General features: G+C 37.4%; 3 protein-coding genes across 7 annotated transcripts in view; 1 reads left to right on the forward strand and 2 right to left on the reverse strand.

The window, feature by feature from the left end:
* The window catches only part of LOC108965535, an 18,468-nt gene extending 16,088 nt beyond the window's left edge, over positions 1–2,380 (forward strand). For 2 of the 3 annotated variants that reach the window (XM_018928022.1, XM_018928024.1), the window contains exon 7: positions 30–2,380. In XM_018928022.1, coding sequence (XP_018783567.1) covers positions 30–2,253 — 2,224 coding nt within the window. In that variant the 3' untranslated portion in view covers positions 2,254–2,380. Of the gene's footprint in view, positions 1–6 lie in introns of all 3 variants that reach the window. The other variant, XM_018928023.1, reaches the window with a different exon arrangement.
* A 5,479-nt stretch (positions 2,381–7,859) lies between these two features.
* On the reverse strand, positions 7,860–15,121 carry LOC108965518 (vesicular inhibitory amino acid transporter). 3 transcript variants are annotated; one of them, XM_018927995.1, is made up of 4 exons: positions 15,010–15,121; positions 14,278–14,409; positions 10,641–10,797; positions 7,860–9,579 (listed from the first exon to the last, which is right to left on the reverse strand). In XM_018927995.1, exons 2-4 carry the CDS (start codon positions 14,312–14,314, stop codon positions 8,283–8,285), a joined length of 1,491 nt encoding a protein of 496 aa, XP_018783540.1. In that variant the 5' UTR covers positions 14,315–14,409; positions 15,010–15,121; the 3' UTR covers positions 7,860–8,282. The 3 variants fall into 3 exon arrangements, with proteins under 3 accessions (XP_018783540.1, XP_018783538.1, XP_018783539.1); XM_018927993.1 differs by having other exon boundaries at positions 14,278–14,817; XM_018927994.1 differs by having other exon boundaries at positions 14,278–14,817; positions 14,884–15,121.
* A 2,999-nt stretch (positions 15,122–18,120) lies between these two features.
* Positions 18,121–24,644, reverse strand: part of LOC108965514 (putative transcription factor SOX-15) — a 33,053-nt gene continuing 26,529 nt past the window's right edge. The window contains exon 3 of the mRNA XM_018927989.1: positions 18,121–20,333. Within this exon, the coding sequence (XP_018783534.1) occupies positions 18,694–20,333 (1,640 nt within the window). The 3' untranslated portion in view covers positions 18,121–18,693. The remainder of the gene's footprint in view (positions 20,334–24,644) is intronic.

Here is a 24,644-nt window from a genome sequence, read left to right on the forward strand (position 1 = left end):
TCACAAGTGAAGCATGCAGATAATCTACGGCCTGAGGGAGAATTTTATACACCAGAGAAACCTGGGTATAAACCCGCCGAACGTCCTGTTGCGAAAAAGCCACAAGATAATCTCAAATCAGAGGGAAATATTTATGTACCAGAAAAAACTGCGTTTAGACCTGCTGAAAAAAGTGAGCGCATTATTAGAAAGGACAATCTTCGTACGGAAGGAGAAATTATATTTACCGAGAAAAGGGAATATGAGTTTGTTAAAAAGCCGGATCAAATAAAACCTACAGATAACCTTAAACCCGAAGGCGAATTTTATAAAGTGGAGAAGCCTACATACAAGTCTGGTGAACGACCTGTAGTGAAAAAACCCAAAGACAATTTAAAAGTGGAGGGTGAATTTACCGTACCCGAGAAAACATCATTTAAGCCCGCCGAGAAAACAAAACGCATTGTCCGAAAAGATAATTTACACATGGAAGGAGAAATGTCGTTTGCAGAGAAAAATCAGTATCAGTATGTAAATAGGCTCGAAAAGGTTGTACCCTCTGATAATTTAAGAATGGAGGGTGAATTTTACACTCCTGATAAACCCGGATTTAAACCGGCTGAAAAAGTGAGACGAGTCATTCACAAAGATAATTTAAGAATGGAGGGGGAGATGACCTTTACAGAAACGGAAAAACACGTGGGTGTTAAGAGACCAGAAAAAATTGTGCCACGTAATAACCTTAAACCTGAAGGCACTTTCTACAGTAAGGAAAAACAGCAATATCAGCCGGCTGAGCGTCCAAAACAAGTAAAACCGGAAGATAATCTTAGGCCAGAAGGACACATGTATATTTCATCTACAGATAGAACCGATTCTAAACTTTTGAAAACTGCTACTGAAAAGGTGGTTGTAAAACGTCCAGTAGACAATCTCAAACTAGAGGGCACTCTTCAGGTTTCCAGAAGAGATGACTACAATGAAAAACAAAGTTCAAGACTAGACAGCACTAAAGTAGTACAAAAGACTGTCCGATCGAAGTATTCTCATAACAAATCATCTATAACTCTTGGAGAGGATAACGCTATTTTGAAAACAACTAATCAAATGAACTTTGTTTCTGGCAAACAAGCAATTCCTGCCGCAAATGTAAATTCGGATAAACCCGTGGACGGTTTAGTAGTAGTATCGACGAAAAAGGTAACTACAGTAATAGGTGGTCGGGTTAAGAAAGAACCTGAAACAGAATATGTTAAACGACAAGAGAGAGTGAATGTCATAGAAAATGTTGCAAAGACCAACAATGTTAAGAACACTGTAAACGTTGAAAATAAACACGACGAGGCAATTTCTATAACCGAAAATCGTATTAGAAAGGAAAATAAAATAACTGATACCCGCATTAACGCTTCATCGCATGAGTCCTCCTCGGCACAATTCAAAACTAGTAAAATTGGCAACACTTCTGAAAGAGCATTATCCAGTACAACAATAGGAGAAGTCACGAGTCAAACCCACTCCACTCAATGCAAGTTTGGAGAAATGCAGAGCGCATCAGCAAAGCAAAACGCTGCTGGATCGGGTAAATTTATGTCAGATCAAACACATTCCACTCAACAAAAATCCACAGCCGAAAGCTCCTCGTCAGAAACGAAATCTAGTTCTTCAGCTTCTACAGTATCCAAACATTTTCATCATCGAAGAAGCGACTTCACTGCCGATACGAACGTTACGAACTCAGTATTTCATCGAAAATCTGTTTCTAACGATTCCAATCAGATAGGTAGTCTTACATCGAATGGTAAAATTCATCGCAAGAGTATTTTAAACTTGCACGAGGAGCCATCGAGTTCGGTTTTCCCTAGTGAACGTCAAAGCTACAGCAGTATACATAGACAAAGTAGAGAACAACAAGATAATAACAACTCATTTTTGGTGAGTGAACGCCGCCACTTTAACACGCTTAGTCAATTGCAAAGTAGGCAAAGTAGGGATCAGACTTCGAAATCCTGCAATGTTCATAAAACATCGTCTTCCAGTGGTATAGAATTTCCATCATACAGTAAACATTCCGAACGAACTGTATCCCGTAGAAATGTCAACCAATCATCGATTTCTCTAGGTATAGATGGAGATTCGTCTACAACCCTATACCGTAGTGAATACAAAACGGTTCCATCTACAACTTGTGCTATACACAAAATCAAAGAAGGTGCATTCCAACACACTAGAAACACGAACGAACATAAATTTTTTAAAACTGTTAAGAATTAATTTTCCAACTAACCCACATACAATTTTTAAACACATGTCGACATATTAATCCTTTCTCTCTAATATTATATTATATGTAAATATTAAGCATGCAGAATTGCCACATACAAGTATACATATGTATGTATGTATTTAATAATAAATTCTACAATTATACTACATATATAAAAAATAACATCCACTATATTTTGAGTTTTATATACAACTGTGGAACTGTGAACGTGCAGAGAGATTTTCTTCGAATGGCTACGTGAGCCTCGGGGCGTAAGGCGGTGCGATTTAAAGAGTGACAATTTTCAGAACGTAGAAATATACCAACATTTTATCGTAAAAAAATTTAAAGAACTTTATTATTGTTTTGAAGTAGACATTTATTTAACAATTTATCGAGGTTCTGAACTTAACTTTTTCTATTAACAATGAGATAATATCAAGAAACACTTGGCGGTGCAGAACATTGTTAAAGAAAAAAAAAGAGTCTAAAACTCTGAGTCTTCAAAAAATAGAAATCATACTAAAACAAGTAAGGAAGGGCTAAGTTCGGGTGTCACCGAACATTTTATACTCTCGCATCAAATACCGTATTTGTGTACAGTTTTATTCCGTTGGTGGAATTCAAAATAGCGTTATATTGGAAGAAGGCGTGGTTGTGAACCGATTTCACTCATATTTCGTACATGTCATCAGGGTGTTAAGAAAATATTATATGCCGAGTAGTTCCTGAGATATGGTTTTTTGTCCATAAATGGGCGAAGCCACGCCCATTTTCATTTTTGAAGAAAGCCTGGGTGCAGCTTCTTTTTGATATTTCTTCCGTAAAATTTAGTGTTTCTGACGTTTTTTGTTAGTCGGTTAACGCACTTTCAGTGATTTTCAACATAACCTTTGTATGGRAGGTGGGCGTGGTTATTATCCGATTTCTTCCATTTTTGAACTGTATATGGAAATGCCTAAAAGAAACGACTCTATACAGTTTGGTTGACATAGCTATAGTAGTTTTCGAGATATGTACAAAAATGTTAGTAGGGGGCGGGGCCACGCCCACTTTTCCAAAACTATTGCGTCCAAATATGCCCCTCCCTAATGCGATCCTTTGTGCCAAATTTCATTTTAATATCTTTATTTATGGCTTAGTTATGACACTATAGGTTTTCGGTTTCCGCCATTTTGTGGGCGTGGCAGTGGGACAACCGTTATGTGAACAAAACTATAATACTCTCTTTAGCAACTTTGTTGCGAGATTATAAAAACGTTAACTTCGGTTCGAAGCTAAATACTCTTCACAGGGGCATTTCATTTCTAAACGATATCTAGTTCGTATATATACCGACAGACAGACAGACGGACATGGCTAAATCGACTCAGCTCGACATATTGATCATTTATATATATACTTTATAGTTTCTCCGACCCTTCCTTCTGGGTGTTAAAAACTTCGTGACAAACTTAATATACCCTGTTCAGGGAAGGACTATGCTCAGGAGTAGCCGAAGATTTCGTACTCTTGCAACTTAGCAGGACCAGGAAATACCAAAACGTCAACCGGAGGATTGAAATTAAAACAATTTCATATATAGGTATGGTACATAACTTGTATAATATACTGAAACATTTAGTATGAGGTTTCTTAGAAATAATAATTATATTTACTCTAATATGGAATTTTGGGTCATTCATAAATCAATTTCACATATTTTTGGCGTTAAACTATAGGGCATCAATATCACTTAGTTTTGACGAAAGTTGAAGATTTTATATTAGGAATATAGGAGATAGATTGTGACTCGATTTTATCTATTTTTTGCCAATACTACATGCAGTTTAAAGGCCACAGACTAATAGAATAGTATCACCAAAGTTCGTCACATACAATAACCAATCATATGGAGTAAAGTCAGCCGGGTGGGTCGAAAATCCTGACAATAGTTATATGGGGGCTAGGCCAAGTTGTCGCCAAATTTGATCCATTTTAGGCACAAAGATATACTGTTATGAGTAAAACGCGTTCTCTTAACTTTATTAAGGTAATTGACATATATGCGGTATAAAGTTACCCGAAAGTTCGAAAATTCTTATACTAGGGGCTAAAGGAAGTATTGATTCGATTAAACCCATTCTTAACACACAGACATATTTTTATCATGAAAGAATCTTCTCTGTCTTTTAATTATATATCTCACACATTGACCGATATTTTCGGTAAAACGTCAACTACAAGCACTAGGTCCACACATTCAATACCTAGGGGCTTTTCACACAGTCGTTGTAGCTTCAGTGGTTTAGGAGATACATATGTGTATTGAACTTACTCTAGAGTTTTATATCTTAATTTAGTGCTTAGCTGATACTTACAACCGTTAGATGAACAAAACTATTATACGCTGCACCAATATATTGCAAGAGCATAAAAACACCAACAATATCGCATTTTATGATTAAAATTTATCAATAATGATTCTCAAGCATCAGGTCCATCTACCGTAAGTAATTATTAATAATTTATTTAATGTTTAAAATATAATTAAGAATAAATTATTGAATGTTATTAAAACATATTTTTCTAGCCGAATTTAGATTCTGCTACACAATACTTTTTATTGCAAGACTAAGATTTGAACGAAACGCTTTCAGATTTTTCTCCATTAGACGGTGCTGGATAAACACAGTAAACATCTAATATTTTAAAATAAAGTAGAGCCCATTTTCTATGGTTAAATTCCACGAAGAAATTTGAGTTTCCATAACTAGAATGAACGGTTTGTCACATAATGAAGTTATGGATTTCAAAAATTCTAAAAATTTTTATAAGGATATAAAAGAGTGTGTTCAAAAGTTTATTCGAACGCTCTTTGAAGAACATAGAAATTAAATAATTTATTCTGAAACAAAAGGATCTATATTCTATGGTCCATACTTACTTCTTGGTAAAAGTGGTGAATGAACACTTAAACTGGCGAAGGATTTCGCCATTGGAAAAACTCAACAACATGCACTGAAGTTCATAAAAGATTTCAGCTGAGTTATAGCCCAGTTAAAAACAGCGCGCCAGTCGTTCTTCTTTTCGCAATGTGGCACCAATTGGAGATTCCAAGCGAAGCCAGGTCCTTCTCCACCTGGTCTTTCCAACGGAGTTGAGGTCTTCCTTTTCCTCTGCTTCCCCCGGCGGGTACTGTGTCTTTCAAAGCTGGAGTGTCAATGCGACTTTCGCCGTGGCCAACACGCAAAGAACCATGAATCTTTCGCAGAACCTTTCTTTCGAAAATTCGTTACGTCGACTCAACAGATGTTGTCATCGTCCATGCCTCCGCACCATGTAGCCTTAGTTTGGTTTTTGCTCTCAATCTGAAGTAGCACCTGTTGGCAAGAGCTATTCTGTGTTGGATTTCGAGGCAGACATTGTAATTGCTGTTAATACTAGAGACGAAATTATCTACGACTTCGAAGTTATCACTTCTGACAGTGACGTTGGAGCCTGTCGCAAGGGCGACGACTGTTTGCTTGATGAAAGGAGATATTTCGTCTTGCCCTCGTTTGCTACAGCAGAATTCACGGCGCGTTTGTTGAGGTCAATGATATCAATATCATCGCAATAAGCCAGCAGCTGTATACTCTTATAGAAGATTGTTCCGTGGTTCGAAGCAGCAGATTGAAGAAGTCGAACGATAGGGAGTCGCCTTGTCTGAAACCTCGGTTGGTATCGAAAGGCTCGGAGAGCTCCTTCCCGATCCTAACGGAGCTTTTGATGTTGCTCATAGACAATTTACATAGCCGTATTAGTTTTGCGGGTATACCAAATTCGGACATAGCTTCATAGAGTCAGTTATTTTTCGCACTGCTATCCCATGGTAGTTGGCGCAGACAGTGGGGTCTCCGTTTTGGGCAGATCTCAGTGAAATTCCAATCGTTGGGCATGCTTTCGTCCAACCATATTTTACGAAGAAGCTGATGCATGTTTTTTTGTTTTTCAGACGGGTAAAACGGAGCGTCTGCTTCATCGCCATCGATTGGGGGATCGGGTTCGCCTTCTTCTGGCGTTACGCTTTCACTACCATTCAACAGGTTAGAGAAGTGTTCCCTCCATACTTTTAGTATACTCTGGGCATCGGTTGATAGATCATCTCTGGGGATTCTACAAGAGTATGCTCCGGTCTTGAAACCTTCTGCAAGCCGCCGCATTTCTTCGTCGAATTTTCGAGCATTACCCTTTTCGGTCAGATTGTCAAGCTCTTCATACTCACGCATTTCGGCCTCTCAATTTTTCAATCTGCAAATGCATCTCACTTCCCTCTTAAACTCTTGGTAGCTATCCCATCCCGCACGTCTTGCTGTTAATCGTAACGTTGCGAGTTAGGCAGTCTGTTTTTTCTTTGACCAAGTATCCTCTGTGTAGCCTAAAAATATCCGTTTGAAATCGAGCTAAAGTAAGAAGGCGAAACAGGGTTGTGCGCTGGGTTTGGGACCCGCCATGTAAAAAACGCCCCCCATGAACGGAATAAATATATGGCAGTCGAAAAAGTCTTTTTCGTATTTTGTCAATAGATGTCGTTGCAGTCGCAAATCTCCAATGCTACCAATCACAGTGCGTCATATCATATAGTGTTGGAAAGGTGATTTTAAGTACCATAAAAAGAAAATAAATTCGGCGCAGTTGAAGAAAAGCTAATGCTGTTCAAAAAGAAGTGAAAATAATGAAAAGTTTGCGATATTTTTAAAATGGCGAAGTTTACGGAGACGATGCAGCAACAGTTCGTGTAGCACAACAATGGTTCGCCCGCTGCCGTTCTGGAAATTGTCTCTAGCGGAAAAATGGCAAAAAGTGGTACACCAAAATGGTATATATTTGTTTATTTATTAATTATTACAAATAAAAAAAAAAAGTTAAAATTAGATCAGATTAAAATTAGAGTAGAAAGGACTTTCTACTACCAATATATGAATAAAAGAAAAATTTATATTATCAAGATCGATTCACTTGTAAAACCCGTGCACGGTGCAAGAATTGCATATATTTCCTCTTGGTGCACCGGCACAACAACAAACACACGCAGAAAATTATTTGCAATGGCTGTAAAGTATGTCAGACCAAAACACATCGATATTTGCGTGCAATGTCACGCAAAAATATAATTGCAACCCTGTTTTAGCTGTCATTTATTATGAAGTCGTTAAATTGTTGAGGAAGGTAAGTTTTAAATAGATTTTATAATTTCTACCTAAATTATAAAGACTTGTTACAGTTTTTTTGTTATAAATGTATGAAAAAAAAATGAATCAGCCGTTCATATATCATTAGAGGTGCTCTCGTGACCTTTTATATTTCGGTATAGTATTTTTGCAATCAGCAATCTTGCAAGAGCAGGCGAATACCCCAATTGTATACTCACAAGAAAACAACATAATAAAGGCTATACTTTTAATGTATTTGAACATTAAAAAAAGTATCCATATAATTTAATACATGTACATGTATATAAGATCTATCTATAATATTTGATACAATTATCATGGAAGACATGTTTCAACTTTAATCTTAAACTATGCACACATACATACTTACATCTGCGTGCATTTGGATTATATCTATGTAAATAAGTATTTATATATTATATATGTATGTATATATATGTGTTAAATCGTTTTGGAAGACATTTTTCACTTTTCCTTTTGCAGGCTATCTTACTTTGTATAATTATAAATAAGTATTTATATAATGTTTATGAAATATCTCATTTACAACATTATTTTGGAAGACTTCGTTTTCGTTTCATTTTGTTCAAAATGTCTGTTTTGACTTATCATTTAAGTAAATACTAAGCACATTTAATTAATTTCTTAATGCAACATAAATTTCCCCAATTACAAACTTATTATAGTTTTTTTTATATGGAATTCGGAAACAAATTTCATGAGTTTGTTCGCCTTTGGCAATATACGATCTGTGCTTTCTAATATTATTTTTTTATTTAATGACACACCGAGGAATCTTATGGAATATTCTATAGTATTTGTGCCCAGTAAGAGCAACCCTCTTAAAATGGTAGCCCCAATTCAAATGCGTTAATTAATGCATTGCCAGAATCGTAAATGCCTATTACGCCAAACAAGACTCCCAGAGCGATGATGAGGTAATCCTTTGCAACTTCCTTTTGATCCAATAGATGGCCTTTTATTTTCAAATGAAAATAACAAGGCCAGATAAAGCTCAGCATAGTCCCGGTGAAGCTACCAATGAAACCCATTAGAATTGAAAAATGTGGTATGAAAATAGCCATCATAATTGTTGCAACTATCACACCGACTCGAAATCCAAGGCCCCAAACTTTTAGTTCCCCATCCAAATGCCATATTGTAGGAAATTTCGTTTTTGGTGGCCCTCTGAAGAAATTACGTTCAAGCAGTTCGCAGGCAGCGTAATAGGGCAAAGGATAGCTAAGTAGTGCTTTTATAACCAAAAAGAAATTCACCAATCCTTTAAAACCCTGTGAGTGCAGATTGTTCGTAATTACTTGTTGCGTATCATCTTGGAAAGTGAGAAAGCAAATGTAGCCAAAACCGGCTTTAAAAATTGCTGCTGCTATATGTGACCAATCCAACATCCAGTTGAATTTAGAACGATCGATCATACTGCCTTCTAGTGAAGGCAAAAATATTTGCGATGTATATGAGAAAACAATCACGCCCAATGATATTGGAAAGTTTTCCATATCAATGCTCCATCGTACTTTGGACCAACCCCATTCCCCAATCTGTAATATGCAATAGCCCAAAATAATGGCATTAATAACAATGTGAGACATGGTGCACCAGAATGAGAGTGTCGATACCATTTTCAGAGATTTCAAAAAACCCATTGGTAACAAGAATATTCCCACGAACATCATCCAAGATCGAGAGTCAAAAGAACCTTGAGGGTAGGTGCCTGCCAATAAATCCCCACACACCACTACATACAAAATACATGTCATTAACAATTCAATCAATTGGGCAATGCTAACGGCACGAGCACCTAATTTTGGTCCAAAACAAACCTTTGCAATGGCAACATAGCTGTCACGAACTCGTATCATTTGGCCGGTGTTCGGGTCGGTTTCATACAAGCACTGCACCAACACTTTTCCCGTATAGCAGCAAATGTATGCTATGCCGACCATTGCTATGATAGCCCAATAACCGCCGTGCAGTACAGCAAACGGCAGCGAGACGATGAACATTCCTTGAATCGCATTGGTGACATTCCAAGCGGCCTGAAATTCGTCGATATTTGTACCACCGCCACCTTCACCTTCGCACACAAATGAGCTGCCCTCTGAAGCTACACTTCCTTGTCTGAAAGAAAAATAAAATTATTTAATTTTTCTAGATAGAAAATGATTATTGTTTACTACTTTAAAGAATAGCAAGAGTTAAACAATAGGTAAAGGCTGAAGATATACATAAATCACACAGTTTAGGGACATCGCATGAGAGTTAAGAAATAATGTTATAAATTTGTGTACAGTGCCTTAAAGAAATAAAAAAGTTTCTGTAAGAAACGTAATATTATTTTTTAAGAAGACTAAATAAGAACGAAATATTTTCTTCTTTGAAAAATTGGAATAGGAATTCGAAATTCTATATCTTAGGAACCATTTGACCAATTCCATTCAAATTGTGTGTAACAAACTTTAAAATTCCAACTTATTATTTCACTTTACAGTATACAAATTACACGTCATTGCAAAAGTACAAAGGGTTCGGTTACAACCCGAACTTAGCTTCCCTTCCTTACTTTTTTATTATCAAATTCTAGTTAATTTTAGATACATTAGAAATAAACAGGGCATATTAAGTTTGCGCCGAAGTTTATAACATCCAGAAAGAAACGTCAGAGAACTTATACGAGATGAATCGATTTAGCCATGACCGTCTGTCTATATATAACCAAATAGCTCGAAAGTTTGCTAAATTTAGTAGAAGTAATGCATAAAATTATTTCAGGTGCTATAAAATGAGGTTAATCGAGGTAGGTGGCGCTTCGAAAGAACGTTTAACGTATTGTTCAATATTTAGGATGGAGTTAAAACTCTACGCAACGTGGGTGCACATAATCGATTAATTCCCAAATCAACTAAAACGACTAAATATTGTATGAATCGTTCTTACAAATCAGGGCACAGAAGTATTTTTCTTATTCTCAGATCTTAAAAAAGTTTTTTCTCAGAAGAATGCGAAGAGACTAAGAAATATTTCGAAGCAAACATTGGTATGTCGTACAAATGGCATCAAAAAGTTTGACGATTGCTTTAAGCAGCGTAACGTCCTCGATGAATCCCATAATTATTAATAAATCATGTCATTTCGGGACTATACGACAGTCAATCTCAGTCAGTCTCTATTTTTATATTTACCTGAATCCATCCGTTTGTTGATAACGTCCGTCGTATTCATTAGCTGTAAATGAAGTGTTCTGATATTCTTCATTTTTGTATTCTGTATTGTCGGTATCCTTCCACCCATTTGGATTACGAAAGGGATTCAATTCGGTTGGCCTTTCAGCGATTTGCGCTAGAATGGAATTAAATCGATAATTGTCTTTCAAAATAGATGAAGATGCTGTTATAAAATAGTTTAGAATAAGCAGATTTGAGAGATCCTTTAATATTTTAGTTTTGTATTTAGTACTTTGTTTTATGATCTTAATTTATTTACCTATAAAACAGGTTTAACAGATACCGCTTGTACACAGCAGTTTTTATGACTACTCATAGTTTTATAATCTCTGTGAGTGCAATACAGCCGGCAAATCTTATCACAATTGTTTTAGAATCTGCAGTATTTTGGGATGTTGAACTTGCCTTATATATCTTGCCTTATATAACTCGTACCTATATATCCATGTATATCCAACATAAATATTAAGGTGATAGAGAAAATAATAATATTAAAATAGGTTCGTAGACACATCTACCAAAATCTTCCCAGACACGAGCACTTCATTGCAATGAGAAAGTCCTCCACCATATAGTTTTCTATTTTTTTCTTATTATCAGACAGAAAAATTTAAAAACCTTATATATATAAAATACATATCACGTTGTTTGTCCGCGACAGACTCCCAAACTACTGAACCGATTTTATTAAAATTTAGCATACTGTGTCCAGTTCAAACCAACTTAAAAGATAGGATAGTTAAGACAATTTATAATAAATAATACAGTAAAAACTCTCTTAAATGGACGCCCGATTAAGCGGACATCTCCATTAACCATGGACATTGTTCATGTTTATTAAGGACACTTAAACGGACAACTCTATTAACTGGGCAGAAACGCTGGTAACCAGACATTGAGAAAACAGCCTTAAATTCGATATTATTTCCAATGAAATTTATTTGTATAAACATATTCAAAACTAGAGTACAATTGTACAATCGCTTGGATACATTTCGCCTTTATTCGTAAATAAAATGTTCACTGTATTGAATAGTATAAAGTATATACCACAGCAACGCTTGGCCGGATCCCCTAGTCTTATATATAAAAATTAATTGCAAAATTTGTGCTAAGCGCATAACTTCACAACGTCTGGACCAATTTGGCGAACTCTTTTTTTAATGTGCGTTGAAGTTCAAAGATGGTTTTTACGGCGAGAAAAATTCGAATAATTGCCGGAAAAAACCCAAAAACAGCCTTTTCTTTTTCCCATACAAACGAATGGAGGTTTGTTAGTAACGCTAATGCTCGAGAACGCCTGAACCAATCTTGATGAAATTTTCAGAGGTTGTTCGCTGTTGATCGGTAAAGGTTTAAAAATAAAAAAACAGTATGCTTTTCGTGAGGAAAAGTCGGCAATAGGACAATTCCAAAAAGTAACTTTTCTTTCATACAAATTTTTTTTTTAGTTTTTTTTTGCTTTTCAATTATTTGCAACGTTAAAATTTGTCGTTTGTTTTCTTTATTCCGCCTATTCAAAAAATAAAATATATATGTATATATATATATTGAAAGTTATTCAGTGAAAACGTAATATGTTTTTCACACAAAGTGATCAATTACAGATTGCAATTTGTTGCGATGCCACGAAGAGGTCACACTAATATCGGACATGGACTTTATCTTGAAGCAACGTACATATATGTGGTGCTGTTAGATGCTAGATGTACTCTGTTGTGTGGCAAAAGTGAGGTTTGCCGCATGTCCGTATTGTTCTATTAATGATGAATGGTGGTTACACCAGATCATATCCATAAAATCATTTCTACGGAAATTCCTGATCCAGAGAAAAATCCAGTATTATACGAAGTGGTGAAGGCCAATAAATGCACGAAAAACTATCCACATGCTTTTCTTTCTTAAACACAAACTGGAAATGATGGATATCCACTCCAACGGCGTCGCTCACCAGACGCCAATGGCAGAACATTCAGCATTCAATTTGGAGGCGTAAATATCCAAGATAACAACACATGGATCATACCATATTCGCCAATGTTGAGTATTGCAGATTGGTGAAATCGATCAAATACGTTTGCAAATATGTCATCAAAGGAAGCAACATTGCGGTTATTGGTCTTGAACAATACGGTTGATACGTGAACTGCAATAAAGCGCTTTGTAGGATATTTACTTTTGCAAATCATTAACCTTTTCCGACTTGCGTCTCGCCGTTCATTTGGAGAATGGCCAACGAGTGTAATTCAACCCAGAGAATACAGTACAGCCACTGGAAACACCGCCAGCAACAAAATTAACATTTACAACTTTTTGCGCAACTCTCGTCAGTGATCCGATTGCGAGTACATTGCTCTATTCGGATATACCTTAACATTATACATGGAATGCATTTTCGAAGAAATAGTTACGCAGAAAGCAAGGCCAACCAGTAGATGGACATCCAGGTGTGTTCTCAACGAATGCATAATTTACACAATCCACCCGAAAAACGACGATTGCTTCTACCTTCGGTTGCCATTGATTAATGTACGTGGTTCAACTTCATTTGAGTCATTGGTCAATGGTACGGTGTGTGCAACTTTTTGAGAAGCATGCCAGCAATTACAACTGCTGGAACATTATAATCACTGGAATCAAACGATGGACGATTAGATAACTAAATACTTCGCATGCCACTGAAGTTCATACAAATCGATCGAACATCTTGACAATGAAGACGACGAGTTGAATTATCCCGTGGAATTTATAAATTCTTTGGATAGGCTTGGATTGCCACCGCATCATTTGCGTCTCAAAGTTGGATCTGTCGTTATTACGCTTCGCAATCTTTATGCGTCGAAACTGCGTAATGGAACCCGACTGATTGTGACACGGCTATCGAATACATAGGGGCAGAATGCTTGATTCTACGAATTCCTTTGACTTCTAACGATTCGCCAGTTCAGTTCAAACGTATTCCGTTTCCAGTGAAAATTGCTTTTGAGGTGACAATCAACAGGACATAAGGTTAGTCGCATAGAATAACGCCTAAATTTGGAAATGCTATGTTTTTCACACGGCTAAGATATACGTGGCGTGCTCACGAGTTGAATAGCCACCTTTTCTGTACATCGGAACAGAAACCAAAAAATGTTGTTTAACATTGAAAAAAAAAATGAAATGATAAATTCAACTTTATTTTCATTTCAAAACAAATAATTTCACGTAGGACAACGGCTGCGCTTTTAGATGAAAGTAATAACAAGTTCTCGAATATTATATTGGGTATAAATGCAAAACTTATTATACGTTTCACGAAGTTAGTACTGTGGTCTATTATGATTACACTCAAAGTCCGAAACCCTATTAAAATATTGTACTATAGCCTGATTCGAGCTCTCAAAGGGAATTTTTGCCCTACTTAAGCTACATATGAACATAATAATGTGGATAAAGTATTTGCTCTAAATAATCGTTTTAGCAGCCACATATACTTGTATGTTTGTATATCGGCTTAATGTACTATATTTATATATATAGCTTTGTTTGTATGCATAAGTGTGTACTACATAATTTACCATTTTATATACAAGCAGTTAGATTTTCCATTTACCTTGATATTGGCCCTCGCCAGCCCCTCCATTAAACATTCCTTGTGAATTGAAGTTTTGTTGCGCCGCTGCCGCTTCTGTTGTGTTACCTCCTGGTTGCTCGTAGTCCTTCTTCTCGGGAATGTGCTGACGAGCTGTTTGCACGGCAACATTTATAATATTTTTAATTGGCGGCAATGGTGTGGACTTTAATTTATTAAGGAATGACATTTTGGCAAATTAATGTTGTGACAATGAGGTGGTGACGTTCGCCTTTGATGGTGAAGATGACGGTGGCGGTGACGGTTATGGAAATGTCAAAACACAATTACACTACTTGAATTGATGTGCTCGAGCTTATCGATTTTACGTAGCAGACAGTTAATTTTGTATTTTTTTCTGTCCACTGACTTAAAAATAATTCATTTAGATTTCCGTAAGCAACTTTTCCAACAAACACTTTGGGCGTAATGTCTCCGAGTTACCAATAGCTTTATGTAATCAACTCCAATGACCATCTCGAATCTGGACAGATGTATGCACAAATGCGTTCTTTATTTCATCTTCACGAAAATAAAAACGAAACGATAAGCGATAATTAAAGCAAATGCATATAATTATATGTATACATATGTGTGTAAGTTTCCCATGAAAACTATGAAAACTCTACAAGCCTGTAAGCTGTGCTATGGTCTGTGGTATAATATGTTGTGTTACTTGTTGTATTATAACTTGTTCGATATCAGCGTATTTACTTGCAGTGCTCTATTACGTTTGTGAAATTAACAGCATTTATTGTTGAATAAAATTAAAACAAAACCACTACGAATTTATATAACAGAAATCGTATTACGGTAACTAACTGTAGTAGAGCCCAAAACGAATTGAAGGCTTATGCTGTGCACGAGTAGAAAAATGGGATTTGCGCATGTGCCAAAAATTGTATGTACTTGCTAGAATATGACTGCATCTCTTGTGGATGCTGTCGGCTGCGTAGTAAATTGCTGTCACATATAATTTGCTGAAGAAAGGCGATGATTTACAAAATTTTCAGTGAAATTTAAAAGTTTTAAGAAATTTAAATTGACAAGGCTAAAAGGTATCCCCAATCAAAGTGTTTGACTGTGGTATCCTGTGAATACAGCTCAAAAGGGTCCTATATGGAACGGATCGGTGACATCCAGTAGGTGGCATCATTGGCCACTAAATAGTTTCATTCGCATAATATCCGTATTTTAAATCCGTAAATTAATTTAGTTAAAATAAGCTTATAAAAGCATATCAAAATTCTCCTTTTACTACCATTAACAATGCTATTTAATTATTTTCTTAAAGAAGATATTTTCCCTTCTATATGGACACAGGCATTTTTAGTCCTTTAGCAAAGTTAGGATATAGAAATTGCAAAAGTGCACGATATAGGCATACACTTTGACGCAATTATCTTAAGCTCAATCATTTTTTGGAGTCTCCTTTTTGTTTATAAATTTAATCTTTTTTATTGAGTCAAGTTTCCCTATATGAATATTTATTTATTTAATTTTTTATTCCTGCTCCATCACATTTAAGTTTTGAACTCTGGCAACATGTTGCAAAGTCTCGTCATCAAACCAAATAAAACCGAGATGGTTTCAATAGTGTAAAATACAAAATCCCGGTAGCACCGCTGCCGTAAATGGGAGACATCTGTCTGCAATCGGCGGATATAGTGAAACATCTAGGGCTTATCCTGGATAAAAAGCTTTGATGGAAGCTGAGGAGTAGTGAGTTTTTTACGCATGGGCCAAAGCTTGGTGATAAGACTGGTATTCCAGGCAACAGCGGCAGAAAATTCTAAAGCTGATGAGCTAGCAACCTAAAGCCCTAGAACCGCTATCTGTAGATTGAGTATTTGAGTGTTAGTCGGTGCCCCGTGTTCTCTTGTGTTATACTACTAAATAGCTGGGCTCCACGGAAGCTTGGCTAGCGCTGGGCCACCGTGGGTACGTTGTCGCAAAATCCCAAGATCGTTCGCAAGAAATATATTGATCTCTTTGATCTCAGTAAGGCTAGCCTCTCCCTAGTTGTTGGGCGCTTAACAAGCCATTACCATATTGACGTTCACGTAGCAAGGCTGGGAATCTTGCCATATGCAAAAGCTGTATGAAAGAAGATGAGATGAAGTAACTCAATACTTCCTTCCTAACTATACCGCATTTGGAAGGTCAATACTTAAACATTTGGGAGCGCATATCTTCAGACATCCCGGTTCGGTGGGAATGGACATTAAATGCAAATTTGTTTTGGCTACTAAGCGTTTTGCTTATTTATAAGTTCGAACGCGGGAGTTCTCATTTTCTACGGATTCACAAAGAACTACATATAGCAGTCCACGTGCGATCTTTGATCAACCATCTAACTTAATCTATGTAATACCCCGAAAAAAAGCACAAGTAAGGAAGTACTTTTTGTATTAACATCACACTTATAAATAAAAATGTTTCTGATATTCGTTAAGATACCTCACTTACCAGCAGCAATCACATGGAGTAAAGTCACCCGGATATTATACTTATGCTAGTTGAATGGGGGATAGGCATGTTTTCGCCCAATTTTGTCCATTTTAAGCACAAAGTTACACTGTTATCAGTAAAATACGCTGTCTCATTTTATTTAGATAACTCACGTATATCGTTGCATTGGGTATATGGATGATAAACGAAATATTGATCCGATTCAATCTACTGTTGACACGCAGATATACTATTTTCATGGAAGGATTCTCGCTGATTTTCAATTATATATTGCACACATTGGCCAATATGTGCGATAAAAAGTTAACTGCAGCTACTGGGGTTCAAATATTCGCTACCTAGGGGCTTGAACAAGTTTTGTCGGATTTCCACAATTTTTGGCATACACTAAAGCTTTATTTATTTGTGTAAAGTTTTATCCTGTTATATTGACTGCTTCTGCATGACTGCATGGGTAGCACAAATTTGGTAGAAATGGTATGGCGGGTCTCGAGATATGTAATTTCACCTAAAAGTCGGCGGTGCCACGCCCATCGTCAGTTCTTACCCCGGCCTCTATTAAGCTTTTCTCTGGCGTATTTAGTTATTGATTTATTGCACTCTTACCAGTTGTTACCAGTACAGTTATATGAGGAGTGAGCGCTACAAATTTAGTTGTTGAGGATTTAGTGATTTAGGAGATATGTATGTATATTCAACCTATTAAAGAGCGGGGCCACACCCAATTTTTCAAACTTTTTAACCAACAGGTGACCCTTGCTACTGCAATCCTCTGTTCCAAATTACAGTACCCTAGCTTAATTAAGTGCTTATTTATGGCACTTTATAGGTTTTCCTTTAATGGCGTTTTGTGGTCAATTATGTCCAATTTACTCAAGTTAAAACTTACACGGACGAACAGCCACCCGGATTTCAACTCGTATCGTCACTATGATAATTTAATATATATATAACCCTATATATATCTTGATAAGTTTGAGGTGATACATATAACCGTTAGGTGAATAAAAAAAACAACTCCTAAAACTGTTTCAAACATATTTTTACTTAAGATAATTATTTATGCTACAATTTATTGAGAATCAATATTGGATATAGTAAAAAATAGCCACGTTTTCTTTCAATATCAATTTAGAATTCCCTGATGCCCCTTGTACACCAAAACGTCTATCACGTACTGTTAACTAAGTTACATACTTAGTTTCTGAATAAAAACCGCAAATTTCAAAAGATAACATATATACATATACATATGTACAAATATTTATTGTCTTCTTACAAAGTTAACATTTTTAGACTGATTTATTTATTCCTAAGCAGTTTATTGTAAGTACAACTTGTACAAGAGTTCTTTTGGTAATGAAATAATAAAATGCATGTGTAAAATTTATTCTAAAGCTTTTACAACCATTTATGAATTATTAAGCTAAAAAATGTTGTACGAAAGTTCTTCCCTTAGAAAGAAGTCAGATATGTCTACAAAAGACCGGACTCTGACCGGAAATATCCTACATATAAGAAAAGTATGTATATACTTATATCCGAATTGGACTTAAAAACTTGGAAGGATGGGCTATGTTCGGGTGAAATAAAACCTTATAGCTCTTCAAGAATTTGAAAATCAAAATTAAACGTGTGTATGTATATCGTTATAAGGTGAAAAGTATAAAAATAATATATTTTTTCGCTCTTACTTTGGCCTTTCATGTTGGATTAATGACAAATACTGGGGTTTTAGGTCTCCTACTAATGAAGTATTATAGTTAGAAATGACGCTAATATATTTCACAGGAAAATGTTAAATCTTTTGGATATGGCATAACCGCAAGGCAGGTCTCTCAATAATATTTATTTATGCATATGGTTTTAACAAAGTGCTCCTAAATAAAATGTTTTAATAATGCTTCGTTAGGTGTACGAATCCTGTCAATTACTGTAGCAGGTTTTCCTCACTCCAGCCAATATATTACTAATTTCGTCGTCTTTGCGTGCGTCGAATATTCTGTCGGCATTTACAAATGTCGCAGCGCTTCCAGCAGCATTTCGTGTATATGGTGCAATGGGCGACTGTTGCATAGGAGTAGCCATGGCGTCGATGACACTATTCTGTTCACTGATGGACATTAATGATGTGCTGGTAGGAAGAACGGTTCCCGTACTATTTGTGGTGGAAACAAAGTGGTTATAAGATGGGTAGCCGTTTTGCAATTGTTGACTGTGCACTTGCTGCGGGTGGTGCGGATGATGAGAGTGATGATGGTGGTGATGTGGAGCGTAAACAGAAGTGGTTGGCTGCTGTAGAGGTAATGCCAATTGGAGGGGAAATGCTAGCGACGCCGGAGGAGTACATGCACTTGATGCTGCTAGTGTGTAAGGCAGCTGAGTATAGTAATTGGAGGCGACGGCAGGGATAACCAAAGAATTATTGTAAGCTTCGAAGTCGTCATAATTGTGATTCGTATCTGGATATTTAGTGAATTTCATATCGCCATCCGCTTTGCCATGTTCCATTCCATTGTCACAGATTACATGAGTAAAGTCATTTTCGACGCCGCCCGAGTATCTTGCGAATTCATCGAAGTGCATATTGGGCGCGTAGGTGCTTGGCAGCGTTGCAAAGCTGTCTGCTGTGTTGGCAATTGTTTGATGCAGCGTACCAGCTGTGGAGCTTGTATCATGTGAATAAATTGACTGATAGCTAGGACCACAATTAGTGCTAAGTGTACTTTCCGTGGAAGTAGTAAATGCAGTGGCAACTTCGCAATTGGATAATGAATGCCCCGAGTTGGTATTGCATATTGAAGGGTTATCGGACCCGGAAACTGGTGGATAAAAGGTGCCTTTTACTGTGTAACCATGATCAAGTAATCCGCGACTGTTGCACGTTACGTACATGCCACGGGTAGTAATGACCGCTTTAGGTGTGGGCGTCAGAGGGTATGAAACGTAAGAGCTCTGTTGCGGCTTAGTCTCCATTTTACCATACCTAGGCACTTTCACCACATCCTTTTCGGAATTTTGCGCATTTGCCGATTGATTTCGATTTGGTTTTGTGGCTTTGTTGCCGGCCAAGTGATTGCCACCCTTCGGGTTTGATTTTTGCAATTTTGTAGCTATGGGTTCATTATTACATATGGTTGATTGGCAATTGATCGAGTCCATACGCTCAATAGTGTCGGAATTGCTACAGCATTCTGCTGTGGCAGATGGGGAATAGTTGGATCGCAATTTTTGGTCGTAAATAGTTTGATTCGAGCAATTTGTCGGATGTGCCTGGAATCGCGTTGTGGAATTCTCTTCGTTGAATTGGTTATAAGGTTGACTCACAGCTGGTGAGTTAGTCATTTTTTGAGCGCCAGCGTTGGGTTTATTGGCAGTGGCGACTTGATTGGACGAACTATTCTGTTCTTTTGCGGATGGTTGCACAGCACGTATTTTCGATTGTTTCTTTCGCCGTGGTCGATATTTGTAGTTGGGATATTCGGTCATGTGTATCACTCGCAGCCGCTCTGCTTCTTCTACGTAAGGCCGACGATCCTGAGGAGTGAGGGAGCGCCATTTCTTACCTAAAAATAAATTAAATGCTTTGTATTAAACATAACATACTTATGGCTTTAAATAATAAAATAACATGTACGTATATGTCTACATATCATAGGATACTTTTCCGACGTGACCAGTTGTCGAGCCTGTTTGAAAACTGATATTGAATGTAGGGAAAGGTGTTGATACCAGCTAAATCTGCTTAGCTACAGATCTCTAGATAAGCCAGATATCTTTGAATTTGAATTCCATTTTCGTTTAGGGATAGGCCAAGAAATCATTATAAATCAGTAACTGAAATGTTTAAATCTGCTTGAACACTTTTTGTCCTTTCTGGATTTTGTGATTCTATACTCAAAACGTGCCTCCACTTAAAATATAACATTTAAGCTTAATTGTGGTATGGTTGTGAAATTGACGAGTATTTCATGGCTTGGTCAAGCGAGGTCATTTTAAATAAAATTGAATATTAAGCTAGTGGTTACAGAGTTGGCTCAAACTAGGTATGAGATTGGCCTGAAATTTGGTATTTGATCTGGCCAGGACAGATTCTTGAGCTTCATTTTAGAGATACATTTTGATACGACGCAAATGCCACATCTTTGTCAAATTTCGGAAAAATTGCTACAAACGTTTACACAAAAATTTAAATATCATTAATTTTTTATAATCTTTGTAGACTCTTCCAATTTATAAGGATTTTCGAATTTTTTCAATAAAAGTCGTTGCAGTCGTATATCTCCAGTGCTACTAACCACATTGTGTCATACCGTATAACATTGGAAAGGTGGAAAGATGAGATTTTAAGCTTTATTCGACCAAAAAATTAAATTCGGCGAAGTTGAAGAAAAGTTACAGCAATCCAAAAGTTTGTGAAAATAATGAAGAAATTCGCTATATTTTGAAATTTGGGTACCACATGAATTGTCTGTGAGAAATTTAATGAACCGAATTAACATCTGCGATTCTTTGCTGAAACGAAATGAAGTCGATCCATTTCTGAAGCGAATGGTAACATTGGACGAAAACTGGATCAAATATGACATAATGTGCGAAAAAAATTATGGTCAAAACGTCTTGAAGCTCAACAAATACTCACAAAGCCAACATTTACGCCTCGAAAGGTTTTGCTGAGTGTTTGGTTGGATTACAAAGGAATCATCTACTTTGAGCTGCTCCAGCCTGTTCCAACGATTGATTCTACATTTTACTGTCCACTGAATATTTTGAAGCAAGCAATCGAAAAGAACGGCCGGAACTGATCAACTGAAAGGGCTTCGTCTTCCATCATGACAACATTAAACTTTGATGACTGGGCAAAATCTGGGAGAGCTTGGTTGGGAAGTTTTGATACATCCACCATATAGCCCCGATCTTGCAACATCGGACTACCAATTGTTTCGGTCAATGCAAAACTTTCTTAATGGAGTAAAGTTGGCTTCAAGAAAAGCCTGTGCCGCAGTTTATCGACGAGAAATCTGAAAAGTTTTACACTGTTGAAGTAATGTCTCTAGCGGAAAAATGGCGAAAAGGAGTCGACCAAAATGATACATATTTGGTTCATTAAAGTTCATTACAAATAAAAAGTAGACTTTTTTGACTACCCTTTATATACATTGCAGGATGGATTCATTTGTAGAAGTTCACGCAAGTGGTGAAGGTTCTCTGATCGCTATTCACTTGAGAGCGGCCAGAAACAATTATTTTACATACGGCTGAAGCAGCTCACGACTTCCGGTCTTTGACCAAGTATTCTCTGGGTAGCCTAAAAACATCCGTTTGAAGACGCGCTAAAGTGAGAAGGCGAAACATCCCCTCCACAAGGATGTGAGCTGGGTTTGGGATCCACCAAGTAAAAAATAGTATCAATGAAAACTAAAGGACAGCCTCCGATGAAAGACCTCCCACCGCAGGTGAAGAAATGCGATGATCGTTACAAGGACTGAGGCGAGTAGGTCCTTGGGGCTTTTTTTTTACAGTGGTCGTATAAAGGAGTGAAAATTTGGTAAGGGATTCGTGGGGGAGAGAGACTCTGTCACCGAGTACTATCATTCACCCCAGAAAATAACGTCTAGCCACAATCCGCTTCAAAGCGAAGTCCTTCAAAATATCGCTGATTTGCGCCCACGTACCGACTAAAGAGAAGAACGATGTGAACTGCCCCCGCCACGATATCAAAAACATGATTTGGGATTTTAACCCCAGGGTGGGCAAAGAAGGGGTCTTTGGCACTACGGTCGGAAAATTTAACCTCCATGACGAAACATTCCCAAATGGATTGATCGAACTACCTTTTTGCAGCCGAGATTCTTACCCGCAGACAGCAGAATGATTTTCTATTCAACTTGCACTCCTGCTCTCTGAGAGCATTCGTCAATAACGCGGTATAAGGGAATTGTGGGACGGCATTTCAAACTCCCTACGTACAGYTGCAACCGAAACCATTGGTTTCCGGAAAATGCAAAAGAACAACTGGTACGACGAGGAGTTCCGTGTCGCCGCGGAGGGAAAACAGGCTGCCTAACTCGCAACGTTACGATCGACCACAACACGTGCAGGATGGGATAGATACCGAGAGTTGAAGAAGGAAGCGAGACGCATTTGCAGACAGAAAAAGAGAGAGGCCGAAATGTCTGAGTATGAAGAGGTTCACAAGCAGGCTGACAGGGATAATACTCGAAAAGTCGACGAAAAAATACCGCGACTAACAGAAGGTTTCAAGGTCGGAGAATACTCTTATAGAACCCCCCGAAGTGATCTAGTAACCGATGCCCAGAGCATACAAAAATTATGGATGGAACACTTCTTCAGGAAACGGCAAACCCGATTCCCCAATCGGTGACGTTGAAGCAGACGTTCTATTGCCCGACCATGAAGAAGTTCGAATAACAACTACCCGCCCCCACAATCTGCGCCAACTACCGTGGGATAAGCTTCTTAACATCGCGTATAAGGTTCTATCGAGCATATTGTCTGAAAGATCAAAGTCCACCGTCAACAAACTGATTAGACCTTATCAGTGTAGCTTCAGACCTGGGAAATCAACAACCGACTAGATATTCACCATGCGCCAAATCTTGGAAAAGACCCGTGGAAGGAGAATCAACACTCATCACCTCTTCGTCGATTTCAGAGCTGCTTTCGACAGTACGAAAAGGAGCTGCATTTATGTCGCGATGTCTGAATTTGGTATCCCCGCAAAACAAAAAACGGCTGTGTAAACTGACGTTGAGCAACACCAAAAGCCCAAAAAAAAGCTTCGATACCAAACGAAGTTTCAGACAAAGCGATTCCCTATCGTGCGACTTCTCACCTGCTTCTGGAGAAAATAGTTCGAGTTCGAGCAAAACAAATGGGTCTAGCAGTGAACGAGGGCAAGGCGAAATATCTCCTGTCATCAAAAAAACAGTCGTGGCACTCGCGACTAGGCTCTCACGTCACGGTTGACAGTCATAACTTTGAAGTTGTAAATAATTTCGTCTATATAGGAACCAGTATAAACACCACCAAGAATGTCAGCCTGGAAATCCAGAGCAGGATAACCCTTATCAACAGGTACTATTTCGGACTGAGTATTCAATTGAGAAGTAAAGTCCTCTCTCGACGAACAAAAACAAAACTCTAATGTGTCACTCATTATTCCCGTCCTGCTATATGGTGCATTCGATGGAACGATGAGCTGTATGATATATGTACTATATATGTATGAAAACGAATTAAAAAACAGCGGCTACGCTGGCTTGGTCATGTCGTCCGTATGAACGAAAACACTCCAGCTTTGAAAGTATTCGACGCAGTACCCACCGGGGGAAGCAGAGGAAGAGGAAGACCTCCACTCCGTTGGAAGGACCAGGAGGAGAAGAAGAAGCGACTAGCGCGCTGTTGTTAACTGGGCTATAATCGATTAAGCGATGTCTACGCCAGTAAAGAAGAAGATATATACATACAGTGGACCAATTACGGCACGTTTATTTGTTATAAAATGAATAAATTTTGTGTTTTTTCTATCCATTTTAAGATATCTTTAACATTACATATAGCACATACAAATACATTTTTTTTTGTAATCATATCATATCAAAATGCTTACGTACACTGATGATTATTGTTTAAATTTGAAGTATGCTTAAATCGGCTGTTAATAGCGGCCACTTCTATTTATAACAAGATAACGACCCAAAACACCCGTCTCATCTTGTACGTGCAGGGTTTTTATGGAAATTAACATAACTCCATAGGTCCCGCAATACTCAACATTAATCCTATTCAAAATATCGGAACCTTTTCGAAAACATCGCGTTTCATCACAATACGTAAACTTTTTTGATGTGAAT

The sequence above is a fragment of the Bactrocera latifrons genome, unplaced genomic scaffold (assembly GCF_001853355.1).
Source record: "Bactrocera latifrons isolate USDA-ARS-PBARC rearing strain unplaced genomic scaffold, ASM185335v1 scaffold_141, whole genome shotgun sequence".
In the NCBI taxonomy this organism is placed as follows: Eukaryota; Metazoa; Arthropoda; class Insecta; order Diptera; family Tephritidae; genus Bactrocera; species Bactrocera latifrons.